The sequence below is a fragment of the Echeneis naucrates genome, chromosome 15 (genome assembly GCF_900963305.1).
Source record: "Echeneis naucrates chromosome 15, fEcheNa1.1, whole genome shotgun sequence".
Taxonomy (NCBI): domain Eukaryota; kingdom Metazoa; phylum Chordata; class Actinopteri; order Carangiformes; family Echeneidae; genus Echeneis; species Echeneis naucrates.
The window spans coordinates 22994710-23020671 of record NC_042525.1 but is presented as its reverse complement, the minus strand read 5'-3'; the positions used below and the strand labels follow the sequence as shown (position 1 = coordinate 23020671).

Sequence of the window (25962 nt, the reverse complement as noted above, 5' to 3'; positions counted from 1 at the left end):
ACAGGGACAACGCACAGACAGACAGAGACCAATAACCACTCACACTCAGGGTCAATTTAGAGTCTCCAGTTAACCTATACATGCATGTCTTTGGACAGTGGGAGGAAACCCACACAGACACAGGGAGAATATGCAAACTCCGCACAGAAAGGACCCAGGCCGGGAACCGAACCCGTGTCTTGTTGGGGGGTCACAGCGCTCACCATCACGCCTTCGACATCCGGAGCAATACATTCAAAATAAAAGTCTGTTACTGCAGTCGAAAACGCCAAATGAACTCGTTCCTTTGTGAAGTCATGAGTACAAGCATTAGGATTTAAGGGAAGACAAGCATACTGCTGAGTGAATTAGGCTACACTTTCACCAGTATATAAAGTACATAGACAAATTACTCTTTGGCACCTGTCTTAACCTGAACGCTTTTGGATTGTTTTTGGATTACTTAAAACATTGGAAATACTGCACTTTGTACTAAAAACCATAAGCAAAAAACAAATTAGAAATCCACAGTTTGTTTTTTTTTTTCTCTTTAAACATGTCAAAACATTTTCAATGCATTTCACAAATTCAACATTTTCAGTTGGTCAAATCAAATTGCTCCTACAAAAACAGTGCTGGCACAAACTACAGGTACTCTACAGCTTGTGAGACGGTGTTTCTTTTGTGTAAGTTTTTATTTCTGCTGCTTTTGAATCAAAGTCTATATATGGGACCTGGCTCAGGCAACACAGGAGGAGCACATTCTCAAATGTTCATTATTGCAGAAAGCATATAACGGTGTCTCAATTTTCTCTTTCCCTCTCTGACTACTCGATGAACTGGTCCAAATCCCCTCTTCATCAATGGGGACTGTGTGGACCACGTTACCACGTTCAAATACCTATGAACCCACATTTCTGACGACCTCTCCTGGTTGGCACACACATCAGCAGTGATGAAGTTATCCACCGCCTCCACCGCCTGAGAATTCTTCAAAGGTGGAGAAGCTGCTGGTGAACTTCTACCACTCCACCATCAAGAGTGTGCTGGCATATTCCATCAATGCTGGCTGCACAGGAGCTGAGAGAGAAAAACTGCAGAGGGAGATCAGGTGACCTGAAAAGTCAATCAGCTGTTCTCACCAGAGCAGAAAGGATCAGCAGCGGCTACCTCCACCCTGGAAACCACCTGCTCAGCTGGCTGCCCTCTGGAAAGAGGTACAGGAGCCTCAAAAGCAGGGCAGATTCAACAACAGCTTCTACCCTTGGGCTGTCAGGACACAAAATACCCACAACTCAAAACAATCCAGTAAATAGTGCAATATAATTAAGTGTTAAATCTACCTCACCCAAGTGCAGTTATAACATGCTGCTTTTATTTATTTATATATTTATCATTACCTATAAGCACTAGTTGCTCTGTTTTATCGCTGTGCACTGTTTGTTAAATGTTTATATTCTTATCTCTTTTAATGCACCTTCAGTGTTGTCCCCTAAATTTCATTGTATAGATACTCTATACTGACAATAAAGGTCATCTTATATGACAGTTTTTCCCAACTGCTTAAACACAAAAGCCAATTATCTAAGCCAAATGACCAGTTCTCTAAACACATTTAATAAAACTAGCCCCCAATTGCCAGAACAGAACAAGTTGCACAGTGGCTGAGTTTTCAATCATTTCCATGAACAATTTACTTCAATTCTGGAGGGAACGTCTGGAGTTCTGGAGGGAATTCAGTCGGCTTGAGAGAAGGATTGAAACTCCTGGTCACAGTGAGAAGAAGTTTTTTGAAAGACTGGCAGTGTAGTGGTAGTGTAGTGTTTTTGACACTGACACTCTTCAATCTAGCCAATCCTGGCTGGAGGAATGTAAAAGGAGCTACTTAAAAGATTCACGCTGTGAGCATCCCCTATTGTGCCACAGGAAATTAATACTGTGACGGAGAACTGACAGCATTTAACAAGATTTGTTGAAAACATGAACGATATACAAATAAAATCGTGACTCATACAGTGGCTTGCAAAAGTATGAATACCCCTTGAACTTTTCCATATTTTGTCATGTTACAACCACAAACCAGATACCAACACAAAGTGGCACACAATTGTGACGTACAATTTGACATTTTTTTTCACAAATAAAAAGTTGAAAAGTGCAGTGTGCAAAAGTATTCAGCCCCCCTGAGTCAATACTTTGTGGATCTGCCTGTTGCTGCAATTACAGCTGCAAGTCTTTTGGGGTATGTCTCTACCAGCTTTACACATCTACAGACTGAAATTTTTGCCCATCCGTCTTTGCAAAACAGCTCAAGCTCAGTCAGATCTGGTTTGTGAATGGCAGTTTTCAGATCTTGCCACAGATTCTCAATATGGTTTAAGTCTGGACTTTGACTGGGCCATCTAACACATGAATATGCTTGGTTTTAAACCTGGCTTTATGTTTAGGGTTGTCCTGCTGGGAGGTTGACCTCCACCCCAGTCTCAAGTTTTTGCGACTCCAACAGGGTGTTTTCCAAGATTGCCCTATATTTGGCTCCATTCATCCTCCCTGTGCCTACTGAAGAGAAGCACCCCCAGAGCATGATGCTGCCACCACATTTGACAGTGGGGATGGTGTATTCAGTGTGACGGACAGTATTAGTTTTCCACCACACAGTGTTTTGCATTTAGGCCAAAAAGTTAAATTTTGGTCTCATCTGACCAGAGAACTTTCTTACATGTTTGCTATGTCCCCCACATGGCTTTTGGCAAACTGCAAACAGGACGTCTTGTTTTTGTTTATTCTCTTACCACACGTCTGAGGCCATCACAGAACAGCTGTACTGAGATTAGATTACACACAGGTTGACTCTACTTAGTCATTAGGTCAACATTCGATCATTCAGCAATCATCATTTACACTCAGAAAAGGGGGCTGAATATTTTTGCAAACTGCACTTTTCAGTTTTTTATTTTTGGAAAAAAATGTTAAATCATGTATAATTTCTTTGTACTTGCACTTTTATTACAATTGTGTGCCACTTTGTGTTGGTCTTCACATAAAATATATTCATGTTTGTGGTCGTAATGTGACAAAATGTGGAAAAGTTCAAGGGGTTTGAGTACTTTTGCAAGCCACTGTATTTGGACAGTAGTAGAGTTAGAATTTTGATGGTTTAAGTAATTGGCTGGAATTTAAATACAGAAAATTCTAATATTGACAGATTAAATTTTGTCACTTCATGACATCTATTTACAAAACTTTTATAGTTTAATGATGTAACCTCACCAGCACACTGTTTTTAAAATAGGTGGAGCAAGGAATTGTGTTGTGGCATTTTAACCTTTCTTTTCACAATGCAATGCTTTTGAAGCTCCATTTGTTATCATTCGATTAATTGGACAAGCTCTCATGTCTGATGCTGAGATCCTTCTAGGTTATTGCACTCAGAAACCTTCCTCTCTTCATCAAGGTTTAAATTTATATCAGCTATCGTCACCACTAAAAATCAGCCTTTAATTTTTACTTGTGATTTCATTGTGATACTCAAACCAATGACTAATAAAGTGATTAAATTCTCATTTCACGGTTTATTGCGTATTTACACATTCATGCAAACCTGTCAGCATCCATTTTGTATCAAACAATCTTTCAGGAGCAGTACAAGATGATATCTTTTAAATAAGTAACAAAGGAGATTCCAGTCTTAACATACTAAAACAAAACCGAGACTGGAAAGATGAAGCTCATTTCAAGTAACTGTCAAAATCTATTTAACAAGAATTTCCAAAATTATACATGCAATACTCCCTAGGTTAGTTATGAATTCCTTTGTCCGATACACAGCAGGCACTTCCGCTCTGAAGTCTGAGGAAGCTTTCCTGGTTTTCAAATCAAATGTCCAATATGAGGCTAATTTAGTGAAGAAATTCGGTCAAGGGACCAACCAGCTATGGCAGAGTTGCAGCGGAAAAATATACACATTAGGCTAAAGAAGCAGAAGAATACCCTCTGCAGCTAAGCAGTGTTACAGAGCGGTGTACAGTGAGTGTGTGTATGTATTCGTATGTCTGTGTGTGTCCTAACTGAACGGTTGAATTATCATGCTGAATACTGAGGATAAGATAAGGCATTTTAAATCTGTTCACTCTTCAGGTGGCTAATGTCGCCTCATATTGTTTAACTTGTGTAGTGTCTGCCTTGATTAAAGCCAGCCTGGTTGTAATGCTGTCCGCCGTGTTGGAAGAACTGTTCAAACTGTCCCCCTTGGTTAAAATTCTGACTCCCTCGCCCTCCCCAGCCTCCCCCTTGTCCTCCTCCTCCTCCTCCTCCTCTGCCTCCCCTTCCCCTGCCCCCCCGACCTCCTCGACCCCCACCTCTCTCATGATGCCAGCTTCCATCTTGGTGGTGATTGTCATGGTATCCACTTCCTCCACCATGATACCCTGGTTCCTGAAAGTTCCCTTGGTTGTTCCCTCCTCCTCCTCCTCCTCCGTAACCTCCTCTCCCTCCTGTCCCATGATGACTACCTGCATCCTGATAATGGCCTTGGTTGTAACTGCCCCTTCCTCCTCCATCTCCCCAACCTCCCTGCACCTTCCCACCTCTGCCACCTACAGGTCTACCTCCCCTGTCTCCGTGTACTCTCTCATAACCTCCACGGCCACCTTGGGAATACTGATCGTAGCCCCCCCGACCACCTCCGTGGCCACCCCCACCATAATGTCCTCCACCCTGTGGAGCATCTTGGCGTTTCTGCCAGGTGGGCATCTCTGGTGGGGGAGGCTCAATCTCACAGGGTCGGCCTCCTCTGTCTGGTACTCTACCCATCAGAACCTGATGAGAGAACACATGTAGAAGGTGGATAATTCAGAGGATGCTAACTAGTTCCAATCAATTTCATTTATTCATTCATGGGTCGCAGGGGGTGCTGGAGCCAATCTCCGCTCATGTTGGGTGAGGGCGGGATACACCCTGGACAGGTCACCAGTCCATCACAGGACCAACAGACCTATGGACAATTTAGAGTCACCAATTAACCTAAACATGCATGTCTTTGGGTGGCAGGAGAAAACCGTTGTCCGCAGAGAAACGCTATCCAAGTACAGGGAGAACATGCAAACCCCACACAGAAAGGACCAGACCTGGGAACCAAATTACCAATAACCATTATGCCGCCGTGCTACGCAGCGTTCAAGATACCAGTTAATAATAATAAACAATTATAAATAATAATAATTTAAAATCTCGATGTAACAACTTCATAACATCTAGGGATGTCTGATAATCAGAGCGTTTGTGCAGCAAAGTAATGCATTACAACTAGGAAAGGACGCACTAAAAAAAAAAAAAAAAAAAACAACGCAGCTGTCATGCTGTTCAAACCTGTAATGGGCATTGTCAGGATGATCTCAGAAAGAGCTGCTGTTTGAGACAAAATGTTAAAAATAAATATGGCACTTTTCCATAACTTAAACTGAAGAAGTGTTCTTATTTTGTACAGACAATGTTAATTTGCGGAATGCCTCTGGTGGGACATCACAATAAAAGTAGGTAATGTGTTAATTCCACAACAAGAGATTTGTGATCAGTGTTTGGACAATATCGGCATATCGGATATCAGCAAAAAGTTAATATCAGATATCCCTAATAAAATCCCAACAATATGATTCTTATTTTTTTGTCTGTTTTTGGTTTTTTCTCATTTTCTCTTGAAACAATATTAATTAGTACAGAAATCACAACCAAGTTCATTCAAACCCCAAACAAAAGACAAGATTCCATGAGAAATACATTTAACCATTAAGGTGTGTGTGTGGCAAACATACACTAAGATATCATGTTTTCTGAAACATTTAATTCACCCCCATTTTCAGTTTTCATTTCTGAAGATGTTTAAAGTCAATTTGGTGCTTTACTTCTCCAAATAGAACAACCGTGTGGACACAGACAAAGCTCTAAGGCCTATGCTGGGCCAAAGCCCAGTCCAGCTGCTGTTGGTCACTGTATGACATGTGACCCAGTCTAAAGCAACCTGTGTCTCTTCTCCTGAGTCTCTCACTTTCCCTGTGCCCTCTTGGGCTCTTTTCTTGATTCCTGGATCCTCTGAGGTTGGCCCTGAGCTCCTTTGTCATTTTTAATTTTTCTGTGGTAATGATGTGAAGTCCTACCTAAGATGTCTTAAGAGTGGACAAGCTGAATGCCAGCAGACTTGTTTAGTTATAGCCACACCAGGAGATGATGTTGATTGTTTGATTGATTGCACATTCATACATGCTTTAGCACAGCGGACCCCACACTCCAGGCCCCGGACCGGTACATGGGTCTTTTGAACCAGGCCGCACAGAAAGAATAAATAACTTACATTATTTATGTTTTATTTATTATCTGAATCTGAACTATGTTTTATTTAGAAAAATGACCGGATTCTCTCTGTTACATCTGTCTATGACTCACTCTTGACGCATGTCAAGATGCTTGTCTCGGTCACGTGATACGTTACTGCTAAAATTAAACCCACAAGCTAGCGAAATTATTACAAATAGGACAGTTTCTTTCTGAAAGGGAAAAGGTCCAGAGAGGAGACAGAAGAAGAGCCTGCGACATCCATGAAAAGAAAGCTACATTTATGCTCGAGGTTAAGGGGGAGAGAGGATGTTAATCATGTTATCTTGTTGGCACGATGTTATGAGGACGCTGCTAATAAAGTTCCATATGAGTGCACAGTGGATTCACGTTTATTATGTTATTTAGAAAAATGCACAGTTTTTATGCCGTACATATCATTTTATTTTGTTGCATTTATCCGCCACACCTTAAAGGCCGTCCGCTGAAATATTGTCTGACATTAAACTCGTCCGTGGCGCAAAAGAGGTTGGGGACCGCTGCTTTAGCACATCACTCATCCTGTATGCAAATAACCTTCCCCATTTTACTTTGGCAGCTTGAGATATCTGGCCCCAGCAGCCATCTTGTTTGCAGTTTAATTGTCTGCCATTTGGTCACTGACACTCACTCTCTTATACACACAAACCATATTAGAATAGTACTGGTATTTATGTTTGCTACTTTATAATACATGTTCTTCAATATGAGTGATATTGCACCAGAAGGAACATTGCCAACCTCTTCTCTGTAGAACTCTAGATCCTTCTACTTTAATGTTGTGATTTAGATAATTCAGATTATAGACTGAATTGGTGATTTGGTTATTTTTTTTAATTTTTAGGGTGCTGTCCCAAGGTTAACTTTGATATTAAAGTTATCATTAAACATTAATATTTTTAATATTAATAGTTTAGTCAATTTTTGGCAGCCAATTGCATCATAACACCTAGATGACACACACACTTCTCTCAACCTACACCATGCACACACCAGTAATAATCATGTGACCATGTACACTTGATGTTTGAAACCTCAGATTAAAAATAGAGATAAGGAGGGTGGAAGCATTTGGTGTTTAACCCACCTTGTTGATAGCACAGGCTGTCTTTTCTCTTATCTTGCCACTGCTTGTTCGGAGGATTTTGGAGAAATCTTGTCTAGCAGCTAGAAGATGAGCGAGAGAGATCTTGCTCCTGGTCCCAAGAGCAGAACGAAGAGGTTGGTAAACTTTGGCCAACTTTTCTGCGTGAGTCTGTAGAGTATAAAGTCATATATAATCTACTTTAATAAAGAACATGAATGTAAATAATTAGAAAGCGTTGAAAGAAATCTTGGCACACGAGAACACACACACCTCTGAACATGTGTTCATAGATATGTCCGACTTCAGGGACATCATGAATCAGAGGACCCAGACTATGGAGACATGATCCTTTGTGGCCATTGCAGACCACAAAGACTGAACTAAAAATGATACTCTTACATTTTAACACAGCCAGTTCTTCTCACCTTTACCTTTTTCTGTTACCTGCATTGCAGAGTTCCTGCTCTGTACTCTTTCGTGATTGCACGGTGCAGTCTGTCAATCACACAGTAGCCATAGCCTTATCATAACCCGTACTTCATGGTTTATTTTCCCCTAAAGGGACTATCATTTAAAAGATGAACAGCATGTTGTATTGAAGACATTAAACTAGAGACAGAGACCATAAACTGATTAGGAAAACATTCATTGAACTTCTGCTTCTCTCTCAAGAGAGAATACAGTTAGATGTATAAACGCTGTCTGCACTGAATAAGTTTTCAGTGGCTTGTGGGGGTTCCTCTGGGTACTCCGTCTTCCTGCCACAGCCCCAAAGACATGCATGGTACGATTCTAAATTGTCCGTAGGTCTGAGTGTGAGTGGTTGTTAGTCTATCTCTGTCTCTATGTGTTAGCCCTGCAATGGACTATTGACCTGTCCAAGGTGACCCCGTGGATGCCCAATGTGAGTTGGGATTGGCTCTAACATCCCCTCTGACCCAGCAAGTGGATAAACTGGAGAAGATGAAAAATGAATGAATGAATGTATGTATGCTTTTTTTTTTTTTTTTTTTTTTTAAAAACACACTTCCATTCCTCCATTCAAAATGAAATCCAGAGTGGTCCATCTGCTGCTGAACACAAACTGTGCAAAGACTTCCTGCTTAAGGTTCCTTATTTGTGCCTTTTCATTTTTTCACTAGACCATGGCCTGAAGAGTCTACTTACCTTAGCTCTCTTAGACCAACCAAATGATTGCACCGTCACATCTAGACGCTTCAACAACATCTTCCTTCTGACTTCATACTCATTCAGCAGAGCTTGGTTTACAGCTTCTATTTTTTCCTGCAAGAAAACAAATCCCAAAATAAGAGTTGTTTACTTCCACAGTATTCCACAGCTTGTGTGTGTGTGTGTATGTATATATATATTTTTTTTTTTTTTTTTTTTTTTTTCTCTCTTTCCCCTCTCTAGCATCATCTCACTGTTTACCAGGTGCACTGGTCCAAGTGGCTTTTTCAGCAGAGGCTCTCCGACATGATTTGGTGGGACTCGACTTATGGCTTCTTTCAGCTGCCAAACAAGGATAAGACAGTCAACTCCATCTCTCATGACGGTGGCTATGGACTTTACTGCATCATTATATTCTGATTAGAACAATCAATGATCTCTAAATGTTTCAGGAGATGCAGTTCTGACCATAGTGTTGTTGTGTGTTCTGATTGCTACTGTCAGGAATCCAACGGCAGGCAGATTTAACCTTGCTGTTGTTCAGTTCATTGTTCCAACTGACCTTTTTCTCAATTCCACTGAAGAACTGGAACATGGTGATATTGGCGGGAGGCTTTGACATGCCCAGTGACACGCATATGCCTTTAAGCTCCTGGAACACGGGACTGCCTATCTCCTGGGCTTTCTTCTGGGGCTGGTTGACAAGGATCATCCGTGACGCCTCCAACTCAGAGACTAGAAAGGCTGAGAGAAAGTGGATCTGGTCAAACTCTATTTCATGCTAAAGTATTCACTGATTAAGGTGGACAAACCAATTATCAGGAGTCAGACACATGGAGGCCAATTATGTTTATATTTTAAATCAACAATGAGGGGGAAACAAAGCACACTTCAATTTGAATGAATACCCTCGTCTATGCCTGATGAGAAGCAAAGCTATTCAAACAAGATGTTTTGTTGAGAAAGACTGTTCCTCACCTACCCTCACTAAAAAAAAAGAGTTGGAGTCTAACATTTCTGACCAAAAGTCAACACAGCATTGTTTTTGTCTTTATCCTGTACAGATCATACAGAGTGCTTTTGTCTTACTGAGTAGCAGGAGACAGTCTCTCCGAGTAAGAAACCTCTGGATGATGTCTCCAGTGGTAAGGACAGAATAAGGACAGAAGAGCTCTGCCAGCAGCCCACTCATTTCCAGCTGGAAGCCCTCAACCTCACTGGGACCTATTGGGGGGGGAGAAGTCATCAAAACTGATGTCAAAACAATCCAGTCAAAGCAACACAGCAAGTTATGGTGTCAAAATATTTTATTGTCTTCCATCATCAGATAACAGCTCACCAGTTTCCCCAAAATCCCCAGTGGCATGTCACACTGATTAGTGTATGTCCTATTTGCATTTGTACTTCAAGAATAATACAAGTCAGGAAATGATACAAGCAAATATACATTCTGTCAAGTGTTCCTTGAGAAGCAACTTGACTGAAGACATAAAAAGTCTTACAGTTGGTGGCATGGACAATCTCCTCCAACTTGCAGTAAAGTCGGAGCTCTGAAACAATCCAGGCACAAAGCTTTGTGAACTCAGGTGATGCTGCTCCTCCGTTCACAGCAGAATCCAGAGCTACATCCTCCAACAGAGGGCCTTGGTATCTGAAGTGACAAATGAACAGACGACAACAACAGACCAAACAAATCAATGAGCCACAGCCTTTCAAGAAGGTGACTTTGGAAATTGATTATTTTTTAGGCAGCAGGCACACATTTTAAATAAGTTTGTTCCAAGCAAAGTTGTTCCAGCTCAAACAAAAAAAAAAAAAAATGAAAGGAAAATAATCCCCAAACTCTGCATAATGGTAACATACCGTTATCAGTAAAATCTTTTTTAGAAATGACTTATTCTAAGTATCATGATTATCAATCTGCAAAATGCTGGTCATTTACGGGGATATGAGGGATGTTGCCTAAGAAGTGTTCATCTATAAAATAATTTCTACATGGTTGATGTCATGATGACCTTTGAGCCTGAAGCAGAAAGGGTTTTTTGAAACAGCTCAGCCCAAATGTTTCAGAAAATTATTTACTATTTGATAAAGCCTCTTCTTTGCATAAATAGATCAGGAGCAGCAATCTTACTAGTTACGGGTCGACGATACTTTAACACCTATTACATGGCATGTTTCTTAAGTAAGTAAGCCTCAGCATGTGCCATTTCATTCTGAACATCCTATCAGAAGCAGCATGACCAAGAGAGCTCTGATGTGTCTGTGTCTCTCTCTGATGTCACACCGACAGCAAGGTGAGGTGCAGGATTTGAACATGGGTCCCAGCAGATAGTTATTCAGAGTAGTTTAATACATTTATTCCGTGAAGCTGCCTTTGTAGAGATGTCTGCCTGAAGAGATTTCAGGAAATCCCTCTTCTTCCCTCATGTGCAGGATCAGACGAAAGTGCGTGAGGAGTTAGAGTAATGGATATTAAGAGCACGGTGACTGACCCAGGAGGCCTTTCTGAATGAAGGTGTATAAATAGGGAGCAGCTGACAGGAATGTGTTGGGCTGTGCTTCCCTGCTGATGCAGCTTGTGGTTCGCCCAGTACATGACCACGCACGCATGACCCAGTCCACACACCGAGCCCGGAGAGACGCTCCTCACACTCACTTTAGTCTCTCTAGCATATTAGCCGTTGAGCTAAGGTTAGCCAGGCTGCGCCGGTTAACAGCAGACTGCAGGCTGAAAGGCTGCGTAGAGAGCCGGTCTCCACATCCTGTCCACACCGATTCACCCACTGGACGGCTTCAACTCACCCCAAGTCCTCCAGAGAGACGAGGATGTCATTCTCCATTCCACTGCGTTGATGTTGTGAAGCCACGTAGGGAGAAATTGCGTTTTCTCATCAGCCAGCCAGCTGAAACGCGTTTAACTTCTTCTTCTTTGGTTTCATTATAGGTTGTCCAAGCAGCGCACACAGCTCCAGCGTCTCCTACCGACCAGAAGGGAGCAGCGGCTCTGAACCTTGACCCAGGCCACCGTGGTTTCTTCCTGGATCAGATGACCCGGAAGTGCCAGTGGCTGCCATGATGCAGTTCAGTACTCAATCGATGCTCACTATATAGTGCTTACAAAGGAAAGAGGTATTCAGTTTTCCTGATGAATTCAGCATTTAAGTGTCTACAGAGAGGTGAGGAGCAGCTGTCTCTTGTCTGAAGTAAAACTCAATAAATATATTTATTCTTTTTGAATCTGTTCTTTTTTGTAATGGAACAATATCATCATAACAACATACTTTTTCCATAAATGTCATAAAATCTCCCCCCATTTTGAAAAGGACTAAATGTTTCTATACATAATACATGAAAAAATTTACCCATGTCAGGACACATCTATTCTGATTGTAATCACATCTGACGTCTTGCACTTCAGCTAATTTTTATTTTGCAGTTATTTCAATGACTATACATTAACATCTTCTGGGTTTTTTTTTTTTTTTTTTTCATATTTGAATTTCAATTTTGTGTCGTTATCAAAAAAGTTTGTCCTTATGACCTCTCCTTTCCATTTTTCCTTGATTTCATAAAATTTTGCATAAAGGTCAAATTGGAGTGTTTAGGATGTTACATAATTTTGACTTTTCAACTGTAGCCCAGCATATTTTACTACATGGCACATTCCTGCTTTGGATTCAGGAACTTCTATATGCTAAAGAATCTTTGTATTTACATTTGTTTGACATTTATAACTGCTGAGGAACTGTTAGCATGGATTTCCTCCTTCATACTGTCAAACAGCCGTGGACAAATGTTGTGAGAACCTAATAAAATTAAATACATGAAACATGAAATTAGCTTGATGTTACACAGAGAACTCTCATAGCAACATACAAATAAATGTACATACCTCATTGGCCGCATTAACTAAAGGGAGACAAAAGGAAACTTCATGTATGATACAGCAGCATAACAGCAGCATAACCTTAACATCCTCTCTTCCTCTAACGCATGGTCATGCCTAACATGCGTCAACAAACGGTAACCTGACTCTACTGCGGCAATTTAACATTAGTTCCGCTATGTAAATATCATACAGATCCTTTTAAACATTTATTCTTGTGTGTGTTCCTTTAAATTGCATTTATATGAACTTACTAAATATTATTTTATTTAAAAACATAAATTATTCTTAATTTTAACTCAAAATCATGAAATTAACTTAAACTGTATAACTGACTCTGATGGCAGCTACATTTGGTTTCTTAAACAAGCCTGTCTTTATTTCTGAGTTTGTTGGTAATGGTTTTTTCTCATAGACTTTTGGTTTAAAACAATTATAATCAGAAGACTAGTCGATAACAATGCCCCTGCAATGGACTGTGCACCCAACACTAATCCTCACTCAGTGTGAGCTGGGATTGGCTCCAGCACCGCAGCAACCCAGAAATAGATAAGCGATAAAAGATGAACTTGTGAATGAATAAAATGTACAAAAAAGAGCGAAGAAAGTTTTCTCAGTGTTTGATCAGATGTGAAAGAGAAAAGTTATGGTGTGATTGTGACATCTTGTTAAAGTTTTTTGCTGTTTTTCTACCCCAAAATTTACTTTTTCATCTGAATAAAAAGACTCGGTCTGCTGACACAGACACACGATAGTTGCATAATGCCAGCAGCACACACATACACACACATTGCTGCTGCCTGTATATCAGCCAAAGGCCAACAGGAACTTGCACAGTGAGAAGGAACACTGTGTCTAAACCCTGTGCTCCTTCTATGGTCCAAAATATTAGGAGTTTAGCATTGTGCAGTGTTGCCTGAATGTACAGTGAGAGTTATTACACATGATGCAGTGGACACAATATCAAAGAATTTATTCACCTGGAGGTGACTTCCCTTGCAAAATGGACTACTAGCATTATGCTCACTGTGAAATACAGAGTAACTGTGCAAGGAAAATTAACCTAGTAGAGTCTCAAGGTTTTGTTCATTTGTAAAGTAACATATACTTGACTTGACTTACAGCCCATAATGATGGCATTGATCTGCTTCCATCCATCCCGGAAAAAAATGAAATCAAAGAGGTCTTAAAATAGATGGGCAGCCAATGAGAAAAAAGAGTTGGCAGTCAAGGGTGTGTCTGGGAGACGACTGTCTGTATGTGTGTGTGCACGTTTTGCTGAGTCACATTCAGGACAGATGGAGAGCAGATTACTCCATGCCTCCTTCCTTCCTCGTCTCATTGAGCGGCCCACTTGATGATGCTCAATGGTCGAATGTCACGCTCTGAATTAAAATATTTGACTGTCTGCAGAAAAGCACACATGGACAATGAGACAGCTGCTCATTTCTTAAAACTAATAACAGTAATCGTAAGCTAATGGCAGCAGATGCTCGCCATGGAAAAAGAATTTTACCAGTATGACTGATACAACCTTGATAAAAATGTATTTATCTATTTTAGAAATAAAACCTTAAATGTTGTACTAGAAAACTTAAAAAGACTGGCTTATTTCCTTAAGATGCAGTCAGGGAGACTGTCTAAATCCTGTGGATCAGAACGACTGATGAGAGCCCTCAGTTATTCCGCTTCCTTCTTCTTTTTCTTCTTTATTCTATTTCTACTTCCCACAACTAATCAATGCCTCTCCTGCTGCCCTTTCCTTCTTATCGCCAACTCTCTCTCCAACACTTCTCTCTTTCTTATTGTTGCTCCAGTGCACAAGTGTCCCAAGTTGCTTTAATATATTATACTCCCTCCCTTTCTCTTTAGAGCTCTTTCTCATGTGCCCTCTCTCCACCCCTGGCCCCTTTCTCTCTCCCTCATCCATTAGCAGGAAGAACAGAACGTCTCTGGCAGACGAGAAGAGACGATTGAGGAAGACAGAGCAAAAGAAGCACGAGGGACAGGGGCACAGACAGAAGCCGACTGAACAGTAAGAGGGGAAGATAGAAGAAGAGACGTCCAGAAAAGCATCATGGATGTTCTGAAGAAAGGATTCTCCATTGCAAAAGATGGAGTGGTGGCTGCTGCAGAAAAAACAAAGGCTGGTGTGGAGGAGGCCGCCACCAAGACCAAAGAGGGAGTCTTCTATGTCGGTGAGGGGATGGATGGATGGATGGTATTCATTAGTTTTTCATAATTTGTGTTTTTTATGGGGGGGATAGAAGAGGAAGAGGAACAGAATGAATAAACAGGTGAAGATAAAGAAGAAAATATGATGGAGACATTTTGGGGCAGAAATTAAAAAAAGAAATTGGTAAAGATGAAGTTACATATGAGCTATTTTAATGGAAAGTGAAGAATGGAATGAGGGATGAGTGAAATTCAGTGATGGGTGAAGGTAGGGATAGACAGAGGGATGGAGCAAGTGCTTGATATAATCTTAAAATATTGAAATCCCAAAAGGAACTAAAAGAAACAGGGGGCTAAAATGACAAAAGGGAGGATGAAGGAATAAAAAAGGAGTAAAAGTAGATGTTCATCAAATTGCACATTAATTCTGGAAAATTTTAATTAAGTGTGAGTGGAAAAGAGACAATAATGGAGGGATGTTGGAGGGACTGATAGGTGGAGGACAGGAAGCCAAAACAGGATATGCCAAAAAGAGAAAGAGTGGGGAAAAGTGCAACTCATTACGGCACTGAGGAACAGAATAAATGGATGGAAGGATGAAAGGAGGGATGGATGCAGAATGAATGTCATGCAAATGTAATGTAATGTAATCCAAAGTAGGGTGGCTAAAGGGAGGGATGGGAGTGGACAGAGAGTGATAGTTGGAAGACATGAAAAGTGCAATTTCATCATGACAATGAAAAGTAATGTTAAAATGGGTGGGGATATAGATGGAGAGATCGATGGACTTAAAATTGAGCAATGGATGGAGAGACAGAGAGGCAGGCAGAGGAAAAGAAGGTGAATCTAAATATATTCAGATCATAAAGTGAAAACTTTATCATGCCATTGCTGCACTAAGGTAGAGTTGAAGCAGAACAAGGCGTGGCAGTGCAGCATCCTGCAGTAAAGTGGGCTGAGTCCACCTTCACTACAGCCCTGTCCAGCATTCAGCTCCTATATACACGGTGTAAAATGAAGCCAATGCTGAATAACCTTAAACCTTCATTCTATCCAATGACCATCAGATGAAGTCTCTACTTCTTCATTTATTAGCTCAGTAAATGTTTTCCAAATGAATTATGGTCTCAGTCTCTAGTTTCAAACCTTCTTCAAAACAACATGATGTTTATTTTTAAATGACCCCTGAGCAGGTCAGACCCAGCCCACCACTCCACCTGGGGTTGAGGCCAGACTGCACATCTCTGCTCTGAAAACACCTAGTGGCACCCATGAGAAGCTGCTGGGAACAGGGGTGACTTGACAGACAATGACTTGAAGTGCTTCCACACAGGCGTGACTCTGGATGAGTGAAATCCACCAAGACGAGGTTTTTACTACCGAAGGAATGAACTGAGGGATAGATGGAGGACAGGAAGCTCAGTGACACAGAAATAGATCATAAAGAAGAGCCCCACTACTCATGACTGGGGAAAAACTGTTTGGGAGGTGAAGAGGTGGGAAGGAGAATGAAAAGGAAAGTTAAGGTCAGTTGATTGAGTTTCAGTGGAAAAATTAATGAGGGAAGGATGAAGTGATAATTGATGGATGGATGAAAAACTGACCATCAGGAGGAGGCAGAGGAGGTGGATGGTTTCAGTAAAACAAAAAAATATGGCACAGGGAAGTAGTGGTCAATTCCCATGCGACAGTAGCACTTTGTGGTGTTTCTATAATCCACAAATTTTGTGAAAAACCTTGTGATGTGGTGTTTGTCTCCCTCTTAGCTATTTTCATGCTCCCCTGTGTTTTCCAGCTGCTCTGACTCAGTCTGTCTGTTGTTAGCTCAACAGGAAGTTGACACTCAACAGGAAGTTCACACTGACTCTTTATAGGTGTTTAATAGAAACAGCTTAATGACAGCTGAGAGAGTTCAGATGTTAAACTCTGGGCCTAAAGTCGGTGCGGTGCATGATTCATCACCAGGATTCATCACCACAATCCTCTCACACTGCCACACATGCATGTAAACACTGACAGTGGGCACTGTGTATCCTGACAAGATGCCTGACAGTGTAGCTGTCATTGCACTCAGTCACCTTTATTGGGCTGTGATTTTTCTTGTGACCTCAGAGAAAAGGTTGTGCTACTGTTTAATCTAAATATCTTTGACTGTGCGGCTCAATTTTTTAAAAATAGATCACCAAAATTCAGCGACATCTGCTCAAAATGAAAACATAGAAATTATTGATTGATTTTAACGATGATCACTCCTGATTTGACTGGCAGAAACAGCCATTGGAGCAGATTAAACCCACACCCTCATCAAATATGCATCACATGTGGGTCTGAGCTTCTTACTGTAACTGATGCTATCGGTACTCTCTGCTCGGGTTTGCTGCTTGTCTGAAAATGGTTGCTATGTTTCTTCCCACTGTTTCTCTGGCTCGTTTACTGCCTGCTTCTCAGACAGTAAACCAGACTGTGTTACCCCACACAAAGAATGTTCAGTCTGATCCGTCACATGTACGACCACAACAACGCCCACTAGGACAAGTGTCCTTCTGAGTCTGACTTGGCTGGATTAAACATTCATGTTCTTCACTGGAGTAAAAGTAGCAACATTACACAATGAAAATACTCCTGGAACTGAACATATGAAGTCACATAAAATTTGTGAAAAGTTTGCAATTTCCAATAAAAAACTGTTTCTGGACTTTAAAGGGATCCATGCCATGCAACTGATTGGAATGGAGCACTATGGGAACACAGCAGAAACACAAACAAGTCTCTCTACACATTTATCTTCTTACCTAAAATATAACATTACATATCATGAATCTGGCCAACTTATTACCAAAAAGTCATTAGGAAATGATAGGGCCTGTAAATGTTACTGTTACATTTTATACAACAGTGGTCCCCAACCAAAAACCGTAATAAAGATGGATATAGGCTTGTTACCCACAGGTTTTGAAGCTCAGACTGAGCTACTGCACTGCTGTCTTGAAGTCAAGACTTTAGTTTGTACCATATATGTATACTGACCACCACATAGTTTATTTCCATTCTACATGAAATGTCTGGCCATGTATTTGAATCACAAGAGTGTGTGTGTGCGTGTGTGTGTGTGTACACGTATGAACAGAGACAATGCTCAGCAGCAGTTATCCAGTGTCCACTAGATGTTGCTCCAGTGACATAGACTGGAACAGGAGGGAAGATAAGATTACACACTAAAACTGAGCAAATGTAAATACAGTCAGAAGAAGTCAGAAGTCAGAGAGAATCAAACCAACACAGCATGAATCTGAGTGTTGTGAACATTTGTTCACGGTTAGCATGAATAAATAATTCACAGAAAAGGCGAAGTCTGAAAAGCAGGTCAGATCCAGACCCAATCTCAGACCACTTACACTGAAACTGCTGTGTGTTGAAGTTGCATTGTATTCCCTCAGAGCTTTATTTGGGTCCATCTTTGCCTCTGAACCAGTTCTGTCCTTTAAGGTGTCTCTGACCTCCACTTTACAATTTTTCCTGCAAATTTAAACCCAACAGACAAATTGAGATAGGAAGATCGAGTCCCTCAAAGCGCCCATATTCTAAGTAGAGGTCCATAAAGAAGCCTGAGAGAGGAGATGTGAAACTACACTGAAGAGATTTGGAGCTCTTAGAAATCACAACTCCTATGAATGTTTAAAACAAGATGAGATAAATCAAATATGGGACCTTTAAACCACTGGATGGTTTTTAATTCTATTATATACAAGACCTGCTGGATTTCATTGCCAACATCTTAACTGTGGTAAATAATGGAACAGCTAAGTAGGCCAAGTAGGATACTCCACACATATATATTTATTAATAGGTGAGTACAATTTGGGTTAGGGTTTCCCAGTTAAGAGTACTGAAGCCGAACGACTTCACCACAGCCCCACTAATTTATAACGTAGCTCACGGTGTGCTTCCCATCTCATTTAAAATCCTCTGCCTGCAGTTATTACACACACACAAACAAGGGGGCTCCTGGTGCCAGGTCTCACTTATCACACAGCACATAGCTCAAGCATCTCCGGCTCCGTTCTGTGGTTGGACTGCGCAATTTTTGTAACATACAGCAGGGACTCAACTAGTCCTCTTTCTCTCAGACAGCCTGTCCAAACGCTATGACTGGCCAGTCGCACCGCCAAATATGCGCAATCAGCCTAAATGGAATTTACATCTATATTGCTCAAGCCATCACATAGCACCTTCTTTGCTTCTCATAAATACATAACGATTATAACCATTATAAACCACGTTTTACAGAATTTGCTGGCAGAACCTCCATGTGCAGGTGTCCCCCTCTTATCCTCCACCACTCTTTCCCTGAACAATGCTTTTGCTCCAATAGCCTCAAATCAGGGGGATGACGAACAAACTTTTTTAAGCAGTCATTCATTTCAAGTGCGTCCACAATAGCTGAGACTTTAGCCGTCATCCCCTGTAGCAAGTGCACTGATGTAGGTTTTAATTTTAACCTACCTTGTGCTGCAGCTTTGTTCAGTGCAGGACACGGCAGGCTCCCTCTCAGCCCAGGTTCCAAACTTGGTCACGTCGGGGTCACCAGTTATGTTGGAGCTGCTGATCACCACTGCGCTCTTCTGGACACGTAATGGGTCATTCAGAAAAGTCACATTGTTATACCTTCTCTCTCTTCCAGGAAACAAGACAATGGAGGGAGTGGTCACAGGTGTTAACACAGGTACAAAGCACAAACTGAACTGTCTCTTCTTGACATTCACATACAACACATTTTGCTTTGACTTGATTCCAACCATCATTCCTGTGTGACTGTTCACTGAATGATTTCCTAAAAATACAGTAGATTTCAGGTTATAACTCCAACAACAAAACCAAATCCTTCAAGTTTTGATGGTGGTGGTCTAGATGGGTGGGCTTGGTGGTGTTGCTGAGCGCAATGATTGCCTGGATGTGTCATCACAAAGTTCCAGAAGTCCTTCCAGCTGGTTTGAAGGTTCAGTTTCTCAATATAGAGCATCCCTCTGTGGCCTGAGACCTTTGACACATTCACTGTATTAGCTCTATAATGCCTAACCCAAGAAATAATGGACAGAAATTTTGAATTTTCTGACTCTGTCAGAAGTCTTGATTTGGCCCTTTGACAAAATGTGAAAATTAAATAAATAAAATTTTTTACCATATTTGCTTTTTTGTTTATATCATATAAAAGTCAACAGTTTGGTTTTTTTTCAAACAGTTGACTTTTTCAATCTATATTTCTTTTATTTTGGCAAGGGGATGGTTTCATAAATGTGTGTATCAAATATGATACGCACAGCATTATAGGATTAACATCAAATCTAGACCTGATCTATAATCAACGACCACATGAGGTCTACCTTCATAGAATATGTGAACTCTACAGTCATGTTTCCTTACTTTGGGAACTTAAATTGTTGCTTACAATGTGAAAATTTGTGTTGGCTATAAGCCACAGGAAACACAGCTCAGAAGAGATCAGAACTCACCAAAAGTAGGTCTATGAACGCTGGATGGTGGTGCATAAGATGTTTCTACAAAAACAAACATTTTGCTGTATTGTGTCATTCAGTTGCCCAGAAGACGACTGAGCAGGCCAACATCGTTGCTGACACTGCAGTTGCTGGTGCCAACGAGGTTGCCAGTGCAACAGTGGAAGGGGTGGAGAATGCGGCTGTGACAAGTGGATTTGTTCGGGAGGTAAGTCATGTCACACCTAATGGCCCAAGACCAAAGCTGTGGAAATGTAATTTTTCAATTTTAACATAATTCATTATTTTTGTTTTAATTACTAATTTAATTTAAAAGTACATCCTTCTGGTGTCTGGTGACAGCTGTTTCAACTAAAACAAAAATGATACAGAAATTTATTTACCTTAACATTTCACATTGTTCAGAAAACACATTTGACCACTTCACTAATTCAGAGAAGATACATAACAATTACAATCATATGACATAAAACACAAAATCTTGATATTTTCCTCTGATTCAGGCTTATTATTTTGTCATAATCAACAATATTTACAGTACTTACTGTGATAACTTGTTTTTGTTTCCTCTTTCCCCATTCACAAATTTCTGGTGATTGACTGTGAACAGGAGGAGGCAGGACCAGTGGCTGAGCAGGTGCCTGGTTGGTCATAGGCACTGATTGAATTTAACTGAATGGCTGCATGGCTTGATGCTTGTCGTCTGATCTGACTGACTTTAAAGCCTTTCAGGACTCAGCATGGATGTTTAACAAAGATTTGATCAAATCTGAAGAAAGAGGAGGCATTTGCCACAGTTAACTCCTGGAAAGTTTAAAATCACACCATCCACTCTTTTCTCAACACATCTGACACATAGGCCTGTGTCCAATCAGATGGTATGCAAGCTGCAAAGGCTGGATGTGTGCACAATAACAGCAGGGGACTGGACGCATCATCTGGGTATCACAGCTGTCGTAGCTAATTTGGAGAAACATATATTTGATCCATTGTTGATAAAGCCAGAAAATGTCTCTAAGATTTAATTTTCCACATAATGATTCAAATGAGAGATATTATGAACAAATGGGTCCAGCAGGAGATGAATCCCCATCCAATGGTGGAAGAGGTATCCATAGTGATGGCAATGGGGACTGGTGTTAATGAGTGGGAAACTTATAATCAGATGACTTCAGTGGAGACAACCCATCATTCATCCATAAGTTGGTTAACAGCTGGAGAAGGGTCACAGAGTTAGTGATTGGGTAACAGCCACTATGTCAGGTTGTGATTGGATGAAAATGGGTGGTGCTTATAGTTTAGTGTCTTCCCCACTGAACTTTCACTTAGTTTCATTTATCTTATCCTGCCTGCATCATATTGACATTCAGCCCAGGCAGGAAGAGCAGAGGACGTTTTCAGATTTGTTCAGTATTAATGGTATAATGGTATGATGCCAGAATGACATTTACATGTCTTTTCTCTCTTCATTTTTGCTGATAGATGCTCACATACAGTAATGCATGGAAATACACAATGGGCCAAACATTTAGAGCAGCGGACCAGTACCGGTTCGTGGGTCTTTTGAACCGGGCCGCGCAGAAAGAATAAATAACATACATTATTTGTGTTTTATTTATTATCTGAATCTGAACGATGTTTTAGTTTGAAAAATGACCGGATTCTCTCCGTTACATCCGTCTATAACTCACTCTTGAGCTTGTCTCGGTCACGTGATACGTTACCGCTAAAATTAAACCCACAAGCTAGCGAAGTGATTAAAAGAGGATCGTTTCTTTGTGAAGGGGAAAAGGCCCAGTGAGGAGACAGAAGAAGAGCCTGTGACTTCCATGAAAAAGAAAGCTGCATTTAGGTTCGGGGTTAGGGGGCAGAGAGAATGTTACGATGACGCTGCTAATAAAGTTCCATACGAATGCACAGTGGATTCACGTTTATTATGACATTTAGAAAATAGCACAGTTTTTATGGCGATCGTATCATTTTATTTTGTTGCATTTATACGCCACACCTTAAAGGCTGGTCCGTGGAAATATTGTCTGACATTAAACCGGTCCGTGGCACAAAAAAGGTTGGGGACCGCTGATTTAGAGCACACAATGCAAGTGTCAAAGTGAAAAATAAAGCATTTGGCAGTTTGCACTTAGTACATTGGGACTAAATAATGTCAGAACACAAATTAAAAGACAGTTTTTTAATGAAATTTCTATTTCATTATGTTCAGACACACAACTCCAAAACCTTGTGTCACGTAAGCGACACCTGGTCCCTTTAGCTGGAGAGTTTCATCACCTACAGGGCCACTGAGCAAACCCCACCAAAAGTTCTGAAATTAGTTTGGAATCTGGAGGGTGCAGTCCAACTAGTCTGTACCAACTTTGAATTAACTAACATGCAATTGTTTTGGGAGAAATAAAGCTTTGCATATGTATGACTTTGCGTGGAAGTGGATTTATGTGACCTGACCTGTTCTTGGTCCCTGCAGACTGATCTGGCAAAAAGAGAAGCAGAAGAGCAGACTGAACAGGCTGCACAGTAGGTGAGTGATGATAAATCATTGAATTTGTTCTGGTGAGTATTTTAGGGCAGCAGGGTAGGTAGTGAAATAATGCTGGTTGTCCCTCGCAATAAAAACATTTTGTGATGTCATTTAAAAATATCTCAGACATCAGCCGCTACAGTGACAGTGTCTCTACAATTTTCACTCAGTTTTTTCATTTTGACAAAAAGTGTTTTCTTCAGTTGAAGAAATTCTAAGAGGTCTCGTTCGCCTTAAGGCTGCATACTGCACTATGTCAGCTCACGTGTGGGCTCTGCCTGTGTGATCACAGCCACTATCCTGAAGAGTCACAGGAGGGACCAATGCATGAATATGCACATTTCCATGCACTAAAATGCATACATTCTCAGGCTGTAAACCACACCACCGAGCAGAGAAACTCAAAATATTAAACATTTAGCCCTGTACTACATCTTTACAATTTTCAGAGTTAAACACAAACAACTGACTGCTATGTTATTATTTCAAATTGTGTTTCATTTAATTTAAAGTCCCTTTAACATTTCTAAACACAGCTTCAAACAGTCAAATAACACAAGGGAGTGTGTCACAATAGACTCCAGTGTAACTGGGGTTAAATGTACAGTGGAACAGAATTAAGTGTAAACTTTGAATAAGTTGGCAAGAGGAAAAATATAGATTAAGAACAATCATTATTTCAGTATAACAGAGCCGGGTTAGAAGAAAGTCCTTGTCATGTCCTAGTCATCAAGGAAGTTTCCATTTAAAAAGTGAAAATTTAAATGATCAGATTGTCCTCACACTTTTTACTTCTTTCTAAATATCTTAAGCAATGTGATAACTAATAACTTGTTTTTCTTTGTTTCTTTCAGACTGTTCATTCACTGCCCCTTTGCCCTCCCCTTAACCCGGAAAGATGCTTTACCTATTCTGTGTAACTTAAACGGATTAGGCTCATCTCCCTTACCGTTGCCATTGTGACACTGCCCCTGCATCTTACTTATCACCCACACACCGATGTCAGGTTTTAACACTCGGAGATCAGGTTAATCAGGGCACATGCATCCATTCTCTTAGCTGATTGTTCAGTGTGGAATCACATCATCCAGGCTGGGCATTCACATTTGATGCATCAAGTGTCCAAAACATCCCATCAATCATCAGACTGATTTCAGCCTTTTGACATCTGAAGCTTTTTAACTGCATGTCGCTTTACCGACCCACACTGACAATACGTATCATAGACCTACACACAAATTAAGAATCAGTCCTGTAGCTGACACACATACGTGACTCTGTATTGCTGGTAATAAGTGGGCTTCTTTTATAAAACAAAATGAAATAAAGTTGAATTTGAAATTCACCTTTGTTTCTTCTTCATTGATAGAGTAAAGCAAAGTCCTTTTATTCAGTATTGACATTTACATTACATGGTTAGTTCAGTATCATAAAACTAAAAGGGCACTGGTCATTCTGTCATTTTGAGGAGATTTAGAAGTCCCATTGTCTGTTGTTACGTGAGTCTGGACCCAAGAGCGGACACAGAGGATCGGGAAATGATCAATCAAAAATGTATTGGTAAAGTAAGAACCAAATGCTGGAACAAGCAATAATACACAAAGTAGCAAACAAACTGGGGGACTGGATGCGGCAGTGGCTGAGCGAGGAGGAAAGTGGACAACAGGGAAATAAGGAAAAACTGGAAACTCCAGGAAAACAACACTATAAGAAAGTATCAACAAAACATCACTAGCAATGCTAGGAGAGATAAACAAAGTACTACACAGAAAATCACTAACAACGTTAAGCAATGTACTAAAAGTTATGAACAGAAAATCAGAACTAGGAACACGAATGGTCGTGGAAACTCTGGAGGTCATAGAATACGATACTTGGAACAAGACTTCCGGCAATAAGGGGAGTGTACACTGGGTCTTAAATACTAGGAGTAATCAGACTCAGCATACCTGCACAGCATCCAGCTGTGAAACAGAAAAGACGGCAACACAACACAGAAAACACAATGCACCAGAACTTCAAAATAAAGGTTTGAACTGGAACTATCACATCAAATCAGATTTATTTTTAGAGCGTCAAATCATAACAAAGTTACGTCAAGCCCAAACCCTTTATAAAATTATTTAAAGAGACCCAACAGATCCCCCGATGAGCAAGCACTTGGCGACAGTGGTAAGGAAAAACTTCCTTTCAGAGACCGGTTGGGTTGAGAGAGAGAGAGAGAGAGAGAGAGAGACACACACGCAATTAAATTCATGCTGCATGGAGTTCATAGAGATAATGCTGTATGGAATTCATGAAGATATGGGAACAGCAGGCATTGCAGGAACATGGGATGGTGTTTTTCTGGTGCTTGGGTCTAGTCCTGTACATCAGACACTCATGTCAGCAGTGTGACCAGGGGAGTCAGTCCAGATTTTAAAAACAGGCCTCTTTATGGCCACAGACTGTTCCTACTGAGGTATTGTCTGACCCATAGCCACATGTGGACACAAGAATCTCTGAGGGGACATCAGTCCCATGTCAACATCATAAGTACTCTGATTTGATTAAAACAGCAGCAACCAAACCCAAAGAAGACTGACACAAACCTGTTCTCAAAAATAAAACATGAAAACTAACCTTTCATCAGTCATTAGAAAACATTCCTCCAACCTGAAAAAACAGACACTTTCATCAGGGAGGAAAATCTGACTTGCTTCACATGATGGGGATGTTAATTCACATGTGCTGTTTTTAAGTTTGCTCTTTCAAAAACAGCGTTCTGACATCGAGTGTGTTCCTGAATCCATTTTCAAACTGTATCTGATTAACTGATTAAAACAGCATCCTGAAAAAAACCTACTTAGAATGCTACATATGGAGTAGGATAGGCAGAGCTAAAGAGGACATGAATGCACTAATAAGAGTCAGGAGAAGAGTTAATTTGACAGATGGAACAAGGTTATCAAATTAATTACATTTTTTTTCTTTATTTCTGCTTTATGCTTTATTTTTGCTTTATTTCTCCCGAAACAATTGCATGTTAGTTAATTCAAAGTTGGTACAGACTAAATTAAATTTTAATTAAATTATGTGACAAATAGCATGAGGGAACCTCCTGCGATGTGTTGTATAATGAACACATTTTGTAACGACTCATCTAGCCCTTTTAAAATTCTTTTCAAGGGAGGTGTCCAAAACAGACACACAAACACAGACCTGTATTTGGCTCACAACACCTGGGTGTGCTGCCATATAAAATAGA

The 25962-nt window shown here is 40.6% G+C and overlaps 2 protein-coding genes across 3 annotated transcripts; one reads left to right on the top strand and one right to left on the bottom strand.

Annotated features, from left to right (window-relative positions):
- Positions 1-2988: 2988 nt before the first annotated feature.
- Positions 2989-12636, bottom strand: fam98a (family with sequence similarity 98 member A). Its single transcript, XM_029521427.1, has 9 exons — positions 12498-12636; positions 11408-11718; positions 10105-10253; positions 9692-9826; positions 9165-9346; positions 8864-8944; positions 8600-8716; positions 7433-7600; positions 2989-4797 (listed from the first exon to the last, which is right to left on the bottom strand). Exons 2-9 carry the CDS (start codon positions 11443-11445, stop codon positions 4141-4143), a joined length of 1527 nt encoding a protein of 508 aa, XP_029377287.1. The 5' UTR covers positions 11446-11718; positions 12498-12636; the 3' UTR covers positions 2989-4140.
- sncga (synuclein, gamma a) lies at positions 11713-24060 on the top strand. 2 transcript variants are annotated; one of them, XM_029521428.1, is made up of 7 exons: positions 11713-11781; positions 14428-14689; positions 19348-19389; positions 20260-20387; positions 20790-20816; positions 22662-22715; positions 23570-24060. In XM_029521428.1, the coding sequence occupies exons 2-6, from the start codon at positions 14569-14571 to the stop codon at positions 22713-22715; spliced, it is 372 nt and encodes a 123-aa protein (XP_029377288.1). In that variant the 5' UTR covers positions 11713-11781; positions 14428-14568; the 3' UTR covers positions 23570-24060. The 2 variants fall into 2 exon arrangements, with proteins under 2 accessions (XP_029377288.1, XP_029377289.1); XM_029521429.1 differs by lacking the exon at positions 20790-20816 and having other exon boundaries at positions 11727-11781.
- Positions 24061-25962: the final 1902 nt, after the last annotated feature.